This window comes from Diachasma alloeum, unplaced genomic scaffold (assembly GCF_001412515.2).
Source record: "Diachasma alloeum isolate Michigan unplaced genomic scaffold, Dall2.0 Dall_scaffold_00288, whole genome shotgun sequence".
Classification (NCBI taxonomy): domain Eukaryota; kingdom Metazoa; phylum Arthropoda; class Insecta; order Hymenoptera; family Braconidae; genus Diachasma; species Diachasma alloeum.
The window spans coordinates 1,993,375-2,011,695 of record NW_021680427.1 but is presented as its reverse complement, the minus strand read 5'-3'; the positions used below and the strand labels follow the sequence as shown (position 1 = coordinate 2,011,695).

At 32.8% G+C, this 18,321-nt stretch overlaps 1 protein-coding gene across 1 annotated transcript in view; it reads left to right on the top strand.

The window, feature by feature from the left end:
- The first annotated feature begins 975 nt into the window (after positions 1-975).
- LOC107038812 (putative transcription factor SOX-15) overlaps positions 976-18,321 on the top strand; it is a 67,300-nt gene continuing 49,954 nt past the window's right edge. Inside the window, exons 1-2 of the mRNA XM_015258099.1 lie at positions 976-1,203; positions 8,509-8,783. Of these exons, the coding sequence (XP_015113585.1) occupies positions 8,617-8,783 (167 nt within the window). The 5' untranslated portion in view covers positions 976-1,203; positions 8,509-8,616. The remainder of the gene's footprint in view (positions 1,204-8,508; positions 8,784-18,321) is intronic.

The window sequence follows — 18,321 nt, the reverse complement described above, 5'->3', positions numbered from 1 at the left end:
ATGCTCGATCGTTCTCCCAAACTCTCACAATAGTTCTCGCAACATCAACAACAAAACCCATTACTCAACTAATCAAGTCTCCCTCAATCAATCTCCATAAAATAAAATTAAAAAATTAATTAAACAAAATAAAAAACTCCATCCTTCTTTTTCGTTCTCCCCAAAAATTCTCAACAATTCTCTGCAACAAAATAACAAAAACTATTATTGAATTAATAAAGTCTACCTCAATCAAACTCCACAAAAAAATTCAAAACAAAAAACTAAAAAACAAATCTTTATTTTCGTCTAATTCAATAAAAAAATGAAAATTAAATGAAAATAAATTGACGGTAATTTCTCCTTGCGCATCAAAACACTGAGGATCCCCCGAAGATAGAGAGATAAACCCGCGAAAGAAGTGGGGGAGGAAGAGACGAGAGAAGTGGGAGAAGTTCGAGCCGCGAAACGAAATCGGTCGGTATTCGCGGCGCCTGCGGGTCCGCCCACAGTGCGACGCGCACCTTCGTGCTGTCCCCGTCGTTCCTACGTATCATCTCGCATTCAAAAGCAACTCCACGCTCGACAACACGCTGTCAAAGTGCCGTACTCCCCCCGTCAAAACATATAAAATCGAAAAAATACCGCAAAATTATCCACCGATGCAAGAAAAAATCCTGTGCTCTGTGTGAATAAACCGGAATTTAACCAAAATTCATCATCAAAAATTTCTCATTTTCCCCTGTGATTTTTCGTACGCCCACTCGTGCGGCTAATCGCCACGTACAAACGTTGTATTATGTCACACTCCCACGCGAGCGACGTTGCTGAATGCAACCGCGGGTGTATCGACGTCGTTTGACATTTTGCCCCCCTCCCCCTCCCCCGAGGGGAAAATTTTATGAGAATTGAATAAATGTGTCAAAAAGGATTGCCTCTATTGTTTATTTCGATAGCAGCGCTCCTGTTGGACTGTTATTCGTGATTAATTAGTGATTACTCAGTTTGTGTTCATTGGACTTTTTCTATATTGAGTGATTTATCGATGAACTCTGGGAGAATGAGTGATCCACCATGGGGGAAATACATCTCCTACATTTCAGTGATTTAGGAAAACATTGAGGACATTTTTGTGTTGTGAGTTTGATGATCTGTTCGTCTGGTTTGATTTATTGATTATTGATGATCTAGAGGAGAGTGGAGAATTCGAGACAAGTGGAAAAGGTAATATTTGTCGATAAACTGTGATTTCTTCATTGTTTATGAATAAATAAATGTGTCAATCATTGCAATTAAAAAGCACGAAGAATCGAGCCATCGTTAATTTATCGACAACAATGTTGGGCCGAACGTTAAACTCGATAATGAGCTGTAAATCACGCGTGGATTCTATTGTACGGCGGCTCAATGCGTGAGTCATTCCTCCACTCTCCGCACACAGGGTTATGCCAATTTTTTACTCAATTTTCTCTTGTCCCTCCTTTTTTTTGCCTTCATGTTTAGTTACTTTTACGGTGAAAATCGGAGGGAAGGATAATAAGCAAGAAATTCACCGCTGGGTAAACTACGTGGGTGTAGGGAATAGTGAACGAGTACGCTGCATTCTTGTTTTTTTTTTAAGTCAGATAAATCCTTTAATTAGAGGAAATGAGCATTCGTTTATTTAGATTCGAGAATTTTTTTGGACAATTTGTTCCTGGAAATATGCGATTGTCTGGGAGATTTTTTATTGCTCTTCCACGTGTCGGGGAATATATTTTTAAAATTTTTTGTTGTTTGGTTTTTTATCTTGAACACGAGTGTCTGTGGAATTTTTATTTTTATTTCGTTTGGACTGGACAATTTATAATTTTTACTTTGTTTCATGTGTTGGCATGAAAATGAACATTTTGCTTCAAATTGAATTTTCTTCTGCCATCTTTCATTTTGTTCAATTGTTTTATTTTTGATTATTTATTTAGATATTATTCTACTTTAAATGAAATGGATTTTTATTGCTTATTTCACGTGTTGTGGAATATGATTTTTTTGATATTGATTGTTTAGTTTTTTTTTCTTGATATGGAGGTCTATAGGATTTTAATTTTTATTTCATTTGAACCGGACAATTTATAATTTTCATTTTGTTTCATGTCTTGACATAAAAATGAACATTTCGCTTCACATAAATTTGTTTAAGAGAATGTATTTTTCGTTTTATTCTTCTACTCGTGGTTTTTAGAAGATTGTGCTTCAAGTAGAATTTTTTTCTCCAATTCGTTCATTTCGTCCAATTACTTTAATTTTGATTATTTATTTAGTTATTATTCCACTTCAAATGAAATGTATTTTTATTGCTCATTCCACATGTTGGGAAATATTTTTCAATTTTTTATCGTTTGATTTTTTGTCTTGACAGGTGTGTCTACGGAATTTTTATTTTTATTTCATTTGAACTGGACAATTTATAATTTTTCACTGTTTTGTGTCTTGACATAAAAATGAACATTTCGCTTCACATAAATTTGTTTAAGAGAATGTATTTTGCGTTTCTTCTTCTACTCATGGTCTTCGGAAGATTTTAGTTCAAATAGAAATTTCTTGTGGAATCTTTCAATTCGTCCAATTGTTTTATATTTGATTCTTTATTTAGTTCTTATTCCACTTCAAATTAAATGAATTTTTATTGCTCAGTCCACTGCGCTTCGCGCAGCGTGCTTCAGACTCGACTTCTGCACGGAGTGACATGAAATATTATAGAACACTCGGGCATAAATTTTGTTTCCAATGAATGTGAGTACAGACCTCGCCTTCGGCCTGTAAAGTCCACATTCGGCGAAACGAGAATTTGTGCCCTAGTGCTCGAATGTGCTATTGATTGTTTTTTATATGATTTTTTGTCTTGACCCGAGTCTGCAAGGAATTTTCCCATTTATTCTCGTTTTATTTATGCTAAACAATTTTCAATTTTTCACTTTGTTTCATTTTTTAACATGAAACTGAAGATTTTTTTTCAAGTAAAATTTTTCTTTCCAATCTTTTATTTCATTCAATTGTTTCAGCTTTTATTATTTATTAAGTCTATCTCTCTTTGAATGGAATAGATTTTTACTGCTTGCTCTGTGTGCAGTGAAATTTAAGTTTTTAATAGTTTTTTATGTTTTTTTTTGTCTTGAAACAAATTTCTGCGGATTTTTTTCATCTATTTTTATTTCATTTGCTGGACAATTTTCAATTTTGCCGTTTTTTGAAATTGTATTTGCACTGGACAAATTTTATTTATTTACTTTATGTCTCAATAATGTTTATTTATTTTCTATCTCAATAACACGAAAATGAAGATTATCCTCCAAGTGAAGTTTTTCAAGAGAATATCATTTTCATTTCTTTCTTCTACTCGAGTTGTTCGGAAGATTCGACTTCAAATAAAATTTTTTATTCAATCTTGTCTCGTCCAATCATTTTATTTTTTATTAACTATTCAGTTTTTATTTCATCCAAATCGAATGGATTTCATTATTTATTGCTTGCTCTGTCTGGTTGGATTTTTTAAAAATTATGTTTCATACGGTTTTTTTATTTTGATACAAGTTTCCAGGGAATTTCATCTTGACATGAAATTGAAGATTTTGCATCAAATAAAAGTTTTCAAGAAAATATATTCTTCATTTCATTCTTCTACTTATATTATTCAAAAGATTTTATTTCAAATAGAATTTTTTGATTCAATCTTTTACTTCCTCCAATCGTTTCATTTTTCATTAATTATTCCGTTTCTATTGCACTTCAAATGAAGTTGATTTTCATTGCTTATTCCACATGCGGTGGAGTATAATTTTTAAATTGTTCATTATTTAATTTTTGTGTCTTGACATGAGTTTTTAAGGAATATTTCATTTCATTTTTATTCTACTTGTGCTGGACAATCTTTAATTTTCCACTTTGTTTTATATCTCGACATGAAATCGAAGATTTTGCTTCAAATAAAACTCCTCCAGAGAGAATATTCTTATTATCTATTCATATTTTTCGAAAGATTTTACTTCAAACAGAATATTTCGAGCCAATCGCTTATCTTACCCAATTGTTTTATTTTTAATTATTTATTCCGTTTTTTATTTCACTTCAAGCAATTTTCTTGAAAGTTGTTTTATTACATCTATTCGTGTCTACTTAATTTTTCCATTCCATAAAATGTGAGAGTTTACTTCAAATTTTTTAATGTGAGACGTTTTTACAATTTTATTGTCATTAATTTTTATCGTTCATCTTTTTTAACGGAGTAGACAACGCAATAACAATCATGCACGGGGAGATCGATTCACAGATATATAGCCTCCTCACAGCTAGTCTCCAGTTTGTATCGATGTGCGGTTCGATGTCATTTACAAGGATGAAAGACGGTATAAAAGTGAGGAATGCCAGGTGTCGTGTTGCATTACCAGGAACGAAATAATAAAGAATAAACCATCGTATCAAGCGAATTACGATGCTGATTGTGATGTTTATTGTGCATTTTCATTTGCTCTTTCATTAATTGAAAAAAAATGATAATTGAGTAACTCGAGAGATTCGATCTGCCTCGCTATCAATAAAACTTCGTGAGGTAAATTGTGAAAAAAATTCAATGTTGAAGGAATTATTATATCAATTTTTCTCATCAATAATTTAATCAATGAGCGAGTGGGTTAGACCGGAGAAATTCTATTCTCTATAATTTTCTCGAGAATACCAGCGGGATGGATAATCGTTAGTTCAGTAAGAAATTGATCTAGATGTCTAATAAAACGATATCGATCTTCAGAGATTGATCCTGCGCATTATAGGCTAAAAATCGAGGTCTTTAATGAATTCCAGCCAATTAAGAGGTTGCTTTTTCTAACGAAATAATGTTTGCAGAAAAATTATTAATGGTGAAATAAATTCACGTATTAAAAAAAATCGATAGAAAAAATTTTATTACATTTCTACAAGAGTTCTATTGAGAAAAGTATTAGTTTTTCGCCAATTCTATTCGATTGAGAGAGATTTTCTGAGATTCGATTTTCTATCAAATTATCTTCTACAGAAATTCTTCGGCTTTAATTTTCTGTTTTTTTGTTTGATTTTTTTTGCAAAAACATGTTGAAATTCACTCTCAAGTGAAAAAATAGTAAAAAGGTAAATATTTTGAGAAATTCGTACCAACGGTGGGTCATATTTCAATTGATATTAATAGAAGACTGCAAGATGCGTATTTTGAAAAAAATGAAAATAAAATCGGACCAGTAGTTTAGGAGATTACGAGCAAAACAGTGTTCCACAAAAAGTTGAATATATCTTTATCTAAGCTACATATTCGATTTCGCCTATCCAAAATCTCATCCTATAATATCACGAGAACTACAATCGTACCAAATTTCAAATTCCTATTTCAATTTTTTCGAGAATTTTTGTCGAGAAAACATGAAAAATACCAATTATTACCAAGTTGTCACTGGTTAAGTGAAGATATAACAACTTGTTTGGATGGGTATTATGATAAAGAATATTTTGCCGTCAAAAACATTTAATTGAGATATCGGGGAAAAAAGATTTTCGAGGAATTGCTAGATCTGAAAAATGGCTTGACAGATTGAGCTGTATGTCATCCAGATGTGCTCCCAAGTAATGCTAATTATTCCACAAAATTTCACATTTTTAACTTGATTTTTACTCCCTTTCGCTTCCGAATGGAAGATTTGTAATCGTTCAAATTTAAGTTTACAATTTTTTGAGTTAGGATAATTAAATATGGTCTGACAAGTCCAAACATACGATTTTTAGATGGTGTCTGTATGTACGTGTCTATATATGTGGTTTTTTTAAAAAAAAATTTATGAGGGATTAATTGAATTTTAAGATTTTTTTCATGTAGACTTTAATAAGCTGTATTCATTGACACAGAATTTTTTTTTTTCATGTAGACTTTAATAAGCTGTATTCATTAACACCAATTGAAATTTCATTTTTCGTACGGATTTGAAAAAAAAAGATTTTTCGGAAAATCAATTTTTCAACGATCACTCAAAAAATTGTCATAAAAATTAAATTAGTCATGACTCAAAAAATTGATAACAATACCCTCTTGATTCTATCAGAATATGATGGGGGTCGCACAATTCGTTGTTGAGTTACAGCACATTGTTCATACCATTTGGAAGAGGAAATCGGTTTGTTCATGATTACTGATGGAATCATCAGTAATAGCAATTAAATCAGGACTTGAAATAGTTATTTTCATCATAAGGTTCACAAAGTATTTTCTGACGAATGTGGCTTTGTAGGCCGAGCCGAAGGCGAGGCCTATAATCACATTCGTCAGAAAATACTTTTGGACCGTGTGATGAATGCAATTTTTCGTCAGAAAGCCCGTAAACCGTGATCAAACCGAGCGAAGCGAGGTTAGAATCGCGGTTTACCGGGTCTTCTCACGAAAAGTACATTTCAATGCCTTCTCAATCAAGTTGAAAAATGGTGAGAACAGTATCATTGCTTATCAAGTTACGCAATACCGTCATGAGCTTTTTACATCAAAATCTCTATCTCTATGAAACTCAGGTACTAGTCTATTACGTTGAATACTTATTCATATTGTTACGAATATCGATCTCGCGGTTACATTCTACCGCGTTGGTCTTCTTTTCTCCCTTTTCCCTTCTAAATCCCTCCTCTGAACTTAGCTTCTATTCTATTGTTTCCTTTCTAGTTTGTCTTCAGGTTGTTTTTCTCCCTGATTCTTTTCCTCTCGTCCCTTTACCTTAATAAACCCTTTTTATTAATTCCACGGCCTTTTCAATTGGTGTCAGAAGTGGGATTCGAACCCACACATATTGATTCATGGTTCCAACTAACTTCTGACAGGACCTGGGTTAAACTCTGGCTAAATCCTGAATAAACCCTGATTAAATCCCCGCTATACACTGATTAAACCTTGATTGAACCTTGAATAAACCCGTCTTGAAAACGAATTCGAGTCTTGAGACGGTCTGAATGTAGAATTATTTGACAGAACGAAATAATACGCAGAATTTTAATGACATTTCAATTGATGATAGTACTATGATATAAGAAAATAGAAGAGAATAGTGAAATAAGAATTGAAAGAAAGAGAACCCGTTCGGAAGTAAATTACTAATGTATTAGTGACAATTACTATACACTGTTAAATAAATTTAACTGAATTTTCCAGAAAATGACACTGAATCCAATTTAATGGAAAAGAGTCTATGAAACTTCAAGTTTCCCTGAAAATTTAAGGAAATTCTTGATTTTTCAGTGGAGGAACCATGAAGATTCCGCAATTTCCATGAATTTTCAATGTAAACATGGTAATTCAATAAGAAATTGCTCTGAAATTTCAAAAAATTGAACATTCAAGGACATTTTTACTTGAATTTTCCTAATATCTATTAATTCTCATGGAATAATTTCGCTAAAATTTAAAATTTCCATGAATTTTCAATGTAAACATAGTAATTCAATAAGAAATTGCTCTGAAATTTCAAAAAATTGAAAATTCAAGAACATTTTTGCTTGAATTTTCCTGATTTCTATTAATTTTTATGGAATAATTTAGCTGAAATTTGAAATTTCCATGAATTTTCAATGTAAACATGGTAATTCAATAAGAAATTGCTCTGAAATTTCAAAAAATTGAAAATTCAAGAACATTTTTGCTTGAATTTTCCTGATTTCTATTAATTTTTATGGAATAATTTAGCTGAAATTCAATATTTTCATGAATTTTCCACGAAAACCACGAATTTTCAATTGTAAAATTCCTTGAAATTTCAATGAAACTGTCACTTGTTTCACATTTCAAGACTAAAGCCTGGAAACTTCAGTGAAAATTTTTTAACAGTGTACTAATTTATTAAGACAATGCCATTCTCCACTTGTTTCGTGAAGATTAAAAAAAAAATCAAAAAAATCCGCACATACATACGGACATACATACACACATTTCATAAAAACATCATGTCTTCACGTTTCATGACATTCTACATCATTTCCAAGTGAAATTAGAAGATCATCAAAATGGACGATTACAAAGCTTCTCAAAGTATCTGAATAGGAAAGGATCTACAGAAAGATCAAATTCCACTGATTTTTTTTCTGTAAAAAAGTTCCTATTGACAATTTCTATTTTAAAAAATGCGCAAAAAAGCTGCGGATTATTTCTGCGATAAAAAATTAATGTAATTTCTAGTGGAATTATCTAATAGAAATTATCTCTATAATTTTTTTCGTACGTGTTTTCATGAGCATGAAAATTGTCAGAAACAAATAGATTAAACTCAGGACTAAATACTCTTTCATAAAAACCTGATGAATTTGACTATTCGTCTGCGAAAAATTGGTATTCAAACCGGAAAATTTATCCCTCCCTTCAGGTTCTTTCCTAGATTTCAAATGAAAATCACAAACACAATGAAACACAAGTTTGCCCTTCGATTACCGATTGTACAGGATTATTTTTAGTTTTCGTTCATTTTTTAATTCCTGCAATTTTATTTCTTGCGTTTCCAGGTTTCCGTCAGCCGTCGGTCGTGTCACGACGTATGAGGACCCCGCAAGTGGTGTAAAAGCCCGGTGAGATGGATGTTACACCACGTATAAACGAAGTAGTGACGATATATGGATACCCATGGATGGAATTTGGCCGAAATGTGCCAGCGATACCATCACGCTGTACCAGGAGTCCAGAGCTCATCACCGAGTAGAGAACAGACTGGTGCCGTCGTGCAGGGGCTGTCAACTGCCCCTCACGTCGAACAGGCCAGTCCCTCTTATTCCCACTATACGTGAGTTATTTATTCTCTTTATTAATTAGTGCGTTTGGTGCAATGCTAGAAAAGTCCGGAAAATTGTAAAATATTGTCTTTCAAATGAATCGAGAAGTTTTCATAATTTTTTCCGATAATTTTACGAAAAAATTAGATAAAATTAATGTAAAAAGTCCTGCACAGAACTTTGCTGTATCGGTCTGGAGTTTTTTATAACTTTCCAGAACCTTCCATGAATTTCCGGAGAAACCGACATCTCAAATTATATAGAGTAAGACTCTTGGATCTGTCCGAATATCACAGAGAAGAGAACGTTATGATTTTCAGGGAGATGTCACGGATTTTCAGAGATTCATTAATAATTGTTAGGAATTTACACGGCTAGAAAAAAATTGAAATTTCGTAGACATTCGACTAGCAATTTGCAGGAGAGCGATATTGAATTCAATTTAAAAAGGAAAAATCATGAACTTTCATGTTTCACTGGAAATTCAATGACATTCTAAATTGTTTAACAGTATTGAGATGAGAATTCCTCAACCTATTTGAATGTTCAATGAAATCATGAATATTAGAGCCGAGTTAGAATGAATTTTGAATTAATTGAAACTTCAAGAATATATTTACCGGAATTTTCCAGATTTTTATCAATTTTCAGAGTTGAATTGAACTGAAATTCACATTTAAATGACCGTCTAGATTTTCTTTGGTCATTTTTGTGACGCGAAATTCCGTCACTTTTTTTCGGGCCAAAAATGGTCAGCAATTGCTTTTCGGTCAGTGACGTGTAATTTACGTGTGCACGGAGAGAAATGTTCAGTAAAAATTACGAGACTCCCAACTCGCTCACCGATTACGGAATCAACGCAGAAAATTTCAGTGACGGTATCGTAATTTTTCACAAGAGATTCAGATAAAAATTATGGAATGCTCTGGAAAAATTCCGTGACAGTTTCGTAAAATTTCCCAAAACCACATTTTACTCCGGAATTAAGGAAAAGATACGTAATTTTTATTGAATATTCTTCTTCGTGTAAAATGACATTAAATTGACCGGTCAGCTTTGCCCGTTATATCCCTATCCTAAACCGTGTCCAGTATCACCAATAATTGGTTATAGATTTCTGGAAATCAGTGACATGTCCCTAAAAATCAACGCATATCATTCTTTGTGTCCCATGTAATTAACAAAACGCAACAGGTTCGTTGATTTTCGTCGTCATTTACGGATTTTGGGTGCAACAAGAACGCTAAAAATGATGAGGGTTATTCTAATCAGCGTCCAATATTGCCAACAATTGCTGACAGATTCCTAAAAATTAGTGACATGCCCCAGAAATTGAAATTTTTCTTCTGTAATGAAAGACTCAAAGCATCTGACAATTTCATACACCGTAAAAACGATGAGTAAACAAAAGTGGATTTACTATTCAATTTCTCGTGTCATTAGTTTTAGAGTGAATAATAGAAAGTTGATTTCAATACATTGGGAGAGGTTCATTACGCTATCCTTGAGGATATTCTCCCACAATTCAATACGGATTTGATGATGAAACTATACAATGTTTAAAAAAAAGGAATTTGACACTTTTAGAGAATTACTCTGGGTACTTCCAGGAACAATCAATTAAATTTTTCAAATATCAGTAAAAACATGTATGTTTTTAAAACATATATGGAAACATATATGTTTCCATCCTCTTTTCCAGACTTAATCCTCTAACTGGGAGATCTCGGGTTCGATTCCCGACTGGGTGCTGTGGGAATTTTTTCTCTCTAAATTCGAATTCTATTTGAATTTTATTTTATTTTTTTTTATTCTTGGGTTCCCATATGTTTCCATATATGTTTCGTTAGAAGGGCGGTGGCGATATACAGTAGAATACATATTACGTGTAATAATAATAATAATAATAATAATAATAATAATAATAATAATAATAATAATAATAATAATAATAATAATAATAATAATAATAATAATAATAATAATAATAATAATAATAATAATAATAATAATAATAATAATAATAATAATAATAATAATAATAATAATAATAATAATAATAATAATAATAATAATAATAATAATAATAATAATAATAATAATAATAATAATAATAATAATAATAATAATAATAATAATAATAATAATAATAATAATAATAATAATAATAATAATAATAATAATAATAATAATAATAATAATAATAATAATAATAATAATAATAATAATAATAATAATAATAATAATAATAATAATAATAATAATAATAATAATAATAATAATAATAATAATAATAATAATAATAATAATAATAATAATAATAATAATAATAATAATAATAATAATAATAATAATAATAATAATAAAATGTAATAATTATAAAACTGAAAAACCAATTATTTGAAATAATAATAATTCTTTTCAGTAACATATAATAATTTTTTTTTTTTCATATATGTTTCCATACATGTTTTTACTGATAAAAAAGGTCATCTCTGGAAAATTGAATAAAATTGCAAGTCCAGAATTCCAACTACCTATGACAGTTAAAATGATTAAAAATTATGGAAATTCATGGAACTGTCCTTTAGAATTTGTTCTGTTCATTTACCTTGATTCCCCGCAATTCATATTCCGTTGAGAAAATAATTTCTAATTGCTGTCCAGTGAATTTTATCAATGAATTTCGCACATCTCGGGGATATCAAGTAACAGCGATACCGAGAAATTAGGGATAAGTATGGGATTCCCCCGTAGATGGGCCTTTCATTTAATCCTGCGATTAGCGCAGCGATTCGGGGTGAAGGGTTCTTTCCCAGGTAAATTGCTGGGGCGTGACGCCAAGTGTTATTTGGCTAGTGTTATCGTCAATCGTTCCATCGTTGCAACGGGGATTTTTTATTTCAATACTTATTTTTAATGAGATTTTTTTTCTTTTGAGTTGTTGGGAAATATCTCTGCATGTTAAATTGTTGGTTTAGTCCGTTATTAACGTGTAGATTCTGAAGTTCAGACATCTTTTTGAGGCTCGGAGGTAAATTGAATGTTTTGTTAGTCGGGTTTTAAGGTGGAAAACATTTCTTTTTTCTTATCTATTCATAAATTGGTGCACGTGGTTTTTTTACCGTGTGCACCAATTTATGGATAAACAATGGGACAAATACATTTTTTTATAAATGAGTATAATTATTGCTGCTAATGAATTAGCAATTTGCTTCCGAATGGATTCATTTTTCAAAATTCTTATTTTACTATTCTCTACTTTTATTTTTTCATGTCATAGTACTACCATGAATTGAAATTTCATCAAAAGTTTGTGTATTATTTCGTTCTGTCAAATAATTCTAGATTTAGACCCTTTCAAGACTCGAATTCGTTTTCAGTCCGGGTTTAATCACGATTCAATCAAGGTTTAATCAGCGTATAGCTGGGATTTAATCAGGGTTTACTCAGGATTTAGTTAGAGTTTACCCCAGGTCCTGTCAGAAGTTAGTCGGGACCATAAATCAATATGAATAAGTATTCAACGTAATAGAATAGTACCTGAGTTTAATAGAGATAGAGATTTTTATGTGAAAAGCTCATGACGGTATATGGTTGATCCTGATCAGAAAATTTCTAAAAAGTTGAGAAGGAATACTACATACATCCATATACACCATCTAAAAATCGCATATTCGGACTTGCTAGACCGCAGTTAGTTAACTTACCGAAAAAAATGGCAACTCAAATTGGAACAATTACCAAGCAAAATCAATTATAAATTGATTGGAAGCAACATCAATATACACTTGCAAACTATATAGATCTACACTGAGAGAGCAGCAGAATCTTCCTTGTGCCAAATGAATCGTTTGTTAAAAATGATGAGCCGTGCGCGGACATTGAAAATTTCCATTGCAAAAATAGATTTAGTCGTTTCAAGAAAAAATTCTCTGTGCGAACAAGAAATGTAATTTCTAACACTAATTCGTCGTTACTCGATGCTCTCATACGTATTTTACTCCCGGCAAATGCTCGTTTTTATCATAATTTTATAATAGTTTGTCCTTTCGACTATTCAATCATCACTGACAAACAATGAATTCTTAAATAAAATAATAATAATGAAATGGCAGCAATTTTGTAACTTAGGGATTATTGTTTGATAAACTTCCTTCTATAAAAGACATTTTTATCTTGAAAAGGCACCATATCTTCTATGAATGATCCGGCTCTTGAGCCAAATATTCCGTTGTTGAAAGCGCAGCAATTATTCATATTTGAGACTTCCAAATTCGAACAAAACAATTATTTTTTTGGTAATTTTCACCCAACGGTTTTGTTGGCCCAAACAAGACTTGTTTGAGAACTTGTTCGTTTTTCTCTCAGTGTATATCACAATACACCATCAATACCCCGCGCCGCCTGAGGGGTTGGATTTCGACCCGTTTCATTCACCGAGAATCGACACCTTTATTGCGACGTTCCTTATTATGATTATGACGTTCTACATTTTATTTCAACAACAAACTATCGCAATTAGTCCCATCGTTTATGAAAAAGTCACATGGTCATTAATTTTTAATTTCTCTCCATGTCTGATCGTTGAGTGTCATTCTCACCTCGTTAAACCTCAGGCATCCCCGGCCCCAAGAGGTGTCACCGGACGGAGACCCTTTTTTCGCTGTTCTCTCAAGTCTTCACACGAATCTTTCTCGAACCTGCCAGAATCTCTTACTGCAGAGGAGCATTTCATTAAGATTCATCTGAAAGAGCAAAACCCTCAGTCTAGATCAATGTTTTCTCATTATTCATCTCCGCTGTCGTAAAATTTTCTTACAATGTCTGAATGTCATAAAAAGTAACACCTTGGACGAGCAATTGTTACATTCTCATGATCTCACTCGATCGCAACACGTGCCTCTTTTTCCTATGTAAGTTGATGAGAGACTGGAGTGACTGCAATTCCACTTGACGATTCTTATTTGAAAAGTTGAAGGTATTGATTGTCCCTAGAATAGATTAGATGGGAAAATTTCATTCAAAATTTTGGTAAAGAGTACCTGTTTTTTTTCCAGCAGTTTCTAAGATAGATATTGTTTCGTTCTAATATGGAACTCCTATTTTATATCACACTGTTAAAAAATTTCGGCATGCAGCTGAAACTAGCAGAATATTCGTCGGCAGAAAATTCAATTTAGAGGATATTCCTCAATCGAGTGACTCAGTGATTTCCAGAATCAGATGATTTCCTGTGATTTCTGGAATGATTTTTGTGATTTCTCAATGAACATTAGAAATCATGATTTCCATGATTTCTAGTAGATTCCAATGATTTCTTGATTTCAACAAATCACTGGAGAAATCATGATTTCGGGACCAGAGTTCGGCATCTGTCGATAATGGCAGTTTTCTACATGACGTTACAATACGTAAGAATGTCAAAAACTTTATAGCGTCGCATTTCGGGATTGGGTGATTTCGACTGTATCGATACAATAACAAAAATTGTCGAATTGAAACTGCAAAATCAATTTCGATTTTACACTTATCGATGATTTCTAATGATTTCGGAAATCACTCTATTTCTTTATGATTTCTATTGATTTCCGATGATTTCCTGAAATCTTCAGAAATCACTACCGAAAATGGAAGTCAGTTGATTTCCAGTGATGTCCATTGATTTCTGGTGATTTCATTCTTGATTTCTAGTCGAGTGGTCCAGGGATTTCCTCAGTGACTAGCCCCTCGTATTTAAGTGTAGGAGAGTCAAATAATTATAGGTACAAATGTTTTTCAAGTGCGAAAGAGTTTGTACATTACTTGAAAACATTTGTGCCCCCCTAGATTCGCCTAAGACAAATCTGCTATCGAATGTTTCGCTAGTTTCAGCTTCATATTTTCGGCTGAATTTTCTGTGTGAAATCCCGGAAATTTTTATCATATTTAATTTCCAATTAAATTTTAGGAAATCTTGGTATAGAAAAATCAATTAATTGATTTTCTGTTCGAATGATCTGAAAATCAATAAAATACTTGACTTTTCAGTTCAATTATTCCGGGAAAAATCCGGGAAAATTTGGAAGTTCATGTAATTGTGTTCCTGAATATTAATGTTCCTTTGAAAATTCAAACAAGTTGTGAAATTTCCGTCTCACTGCCACTGAAAAATCACGAATATCCTCGAATTCTACCTAAAACTTGAAATTTCATAACTAATTTTTCCCTAAATCGAATTCAATGTCACTCTCGTGGGAATTACCAACATATTTTCCATGAAATTTCTAAAAATTTCTCACAGTGTATTTGTGTCATGTAGTGTAGCTTTTGTACATTTGTTGCAATCCTTTATATTTTCTTGTAATTCATAAGGGATTTTGTCCAGGAGTCTTTTCTCGATGAACATAGGCAGATAAAGGTAGAGAGATGTGATTTTTCAGTAACAAGATTTCCACAAAATTTCAGTGGAAATTCCACTTCACAATCAGACAAAAATACAAACGGTGTCATTAATGAATTGATACGATGATGTCGAATATAATTTACAGGTTTCATTCAAATATTTCATTACATTTAGTGGTCCTTGATCATAAAAGTTGTAAATTGATTTTATTGATATACATTCAAACTCTACGGTTCATTCTGCGAAATTACATGTGTGTAAGTAAAAATTATAGAAAGAAAATTTCAGAAAATACAGAAGAAAAAAAAGAGAGAAACTAATAATAATAATAAAAGAATTATGTTCACATATCTGATACTTTTTACTTGGATTAGAACTCGATATAAACCTAGATTAGATGGAAATGAATTAGCTTCTGAGTTGTAGGCATTCGAGAAAATCACTTATCACACGAATCGATTGTACATCAAGGCAGTATAATAAGACATTCACGTGGTACAGGGAGAAGAAACCATCAGCTCGAAGTCGTTCCGTCATAATAGAAAATTAGTAAATTATATCTTGAATTACACGGAGAAAATTATTTGGTGAATTTCACCAACTAGTTGGTAAATTTCACCAATTAATTGGTGAATTTCAACAACTAGTTGGTGAAATTTAACAACTATTCAATTAAAATTCAGAAAAAGATTTTCCAATTTCATTCGACAACTATTTGTTAAATTTTCAATAAACGTTCGGCGATTTATTTGATGAATCAAATTTAACAAGGAATTGTAGATTATTGCGAAAATATCTTCTAGGGGAGACACTGATCGATTGTCAAGATTGCGATATAAAAGATTGCGAGTTTGTTTCCAAATGTATATATGCCCTCACCATCTAGTTTGCTGGCAAAATTGATTGAGTGAAATTGAAAAATCTTTTCTGAATTTTAATTAATTAGTTGTTAAATTTCCCAACTAGTTGGTAATTCATTTTTTCACCAACTAACTGGTGAAATTCACCAAATAATTTTCTCCGTGTAATTCTGTCAGAACTCAACTGACGAATTAATTTTAATTGACTGAAACATGAACTCTTCAACCCCTTCACTTAATCCCCATCTTCCACCGGGTATACTGCAACTGTGAAATTGAATCACAAAGAAAAGAGACGACAAACAGAGCAAAGAGTACATACTCAAAAATATTCAGCGCTGAAATTCAGAAACAGATGCTTCCTCGAGACAAAAATCATCGTCATTAAAGCTGTTCCGCTTCGTTCCATAGTATAACCACAGCCGTCGCATGGAACGTCTGCGAGATAGCTCCACGTGTACATCATATATGCACACCTCCATGAAGAAAAAGAACTATTAAAATCATTATCATCGATTCTAGTCCATGTGTATCACTCGAGGATCCACGAAAATCGGTCCCTTCCGGTCTGAACTCGGAATTTCGGTTGTTTTCACGCTGTTTTCCCTTTCGTAAGCAGCATGTTTGATGTAGGGGACGGGTATTTACATTCGACACGTCTGAATATTGATTCGTGAATCTGAGCATCGATTAATAATTCTGGGAAGTAAACATTACATTGTACTGTGTTTATGAGACTTCGAGGAAGGGAAAAGGAAGGGGGAATAGTATTTTGTAATTGGTTTCTGGGAAGACGAGAGGTCACGTTGAATTTCCGGGTATCACTGATGTTTTCTCAATATTTTTGGAGATTCAGCGAACATTTCGATATTTAGTTTATGATTTTGGGCGATCAATCGTTGGCATATGTTGGAATTCATGCCTGAATACAAAAATTAATTTCTTAGTTTAGTTAAACATTTTCTCTTTTCCACCCAAACACTCAGGGTGACATTTATGGCTTTTCTTAGAAAATAGAGACGTGAAGAAAAACAGTCCTCATGGTGAGTCACAAAGGAGAGGCTGAAGAAAATTGAAACAAGGGCCTTTTGTCAAATGGGTCCAGAGAGTGAAAACTCTCATGACTTTTAGTTAGTCGTCCTAGAGACTTCGTTGGAGAAAGATATACCTTCTGCGTGCGATCATTAAAGAGTTTTACTTTGAAGAATAAAACTAATGTGTTTTTATTGAGTATTCCTACACATAATCCAATAGCATATAACTTTTCATGTTATGAGATTAAGGTATTTATGGCAGGGTAACATAGGAACGAACCCAAGTTGTAACTAAAAACTCAGGTGTTGTATACGAAAAGTGAATCCCGTAACCGAAAAGTCGTTAGTTTCGTTTACTAACGTAAAAATTACGAAAAGTGCCATTTTATGCACGAAAATCTGTAAACGAAAAGGGACTTTTCTGTACTGCTTCTCACGATTTCTCGTCTGGGAATTGGTATTACATTCTTCCCAAACTTACAATGTTGAAAATCACTACAGAAAAATATTGTTCCTGGGCTGTTGCGATGGGGTTTTTTTACTCGTGTGGTTGGCCAGTCCTCGCCTACGGCTCGGAGGCCAACACCACACGAGTAAAAAACCCCATCGCAACAGGCCGGAAAAATACTATTTCCAAGCACGTGTTTCAAAATACAGTAGAGGCTTCGTATAAGATACCTCTCTATAAGCTACTTCGTGCTCCGATCGCTCGAGGCCTACCCCCACTCTCGGCACTTTTATCGACTCCCGAATGTTTATGTTCCGTGGGCTTCTTATAAGATACCTATGGCCCCGGTCATTCTTCAACGGGAAGAGAGTAGTTATAAGGATCAAACGGTGTTAAGGGTCAAACGGGAGGGACCAGCTAAGTGATCATGAGGGTCTAATGACCTTAAGGGGGGGGGGGTCACACCACTTTTTTCAAGTAATGGAAATATACATCGATTTTTTTTTCACTTTTCGCATCGAAAAATCATAATTTTTCGTCTGTGATTATTCTCGAGTCCACCAACAATCCCCCAACATCAGCTGCCATTCTATCACGCGGGGTTATGTTTAGAGAGAAAAGGAAACGCGGGCGATACGAATTCAAAACATTAAATATATATAAATTGATTAGTTATCGATATTCATTCAGTAAAAATGAAAATTNTCTGCCCAAACTTACAATGTTGAAAATCACTACAGAAAAATATTGTTCCTGGGCTGTTGCGATGGGGTTTTTTTACTCGTGTGGTTGGCCAGTCCTCGCCTACGGCTCGGAGGCCAA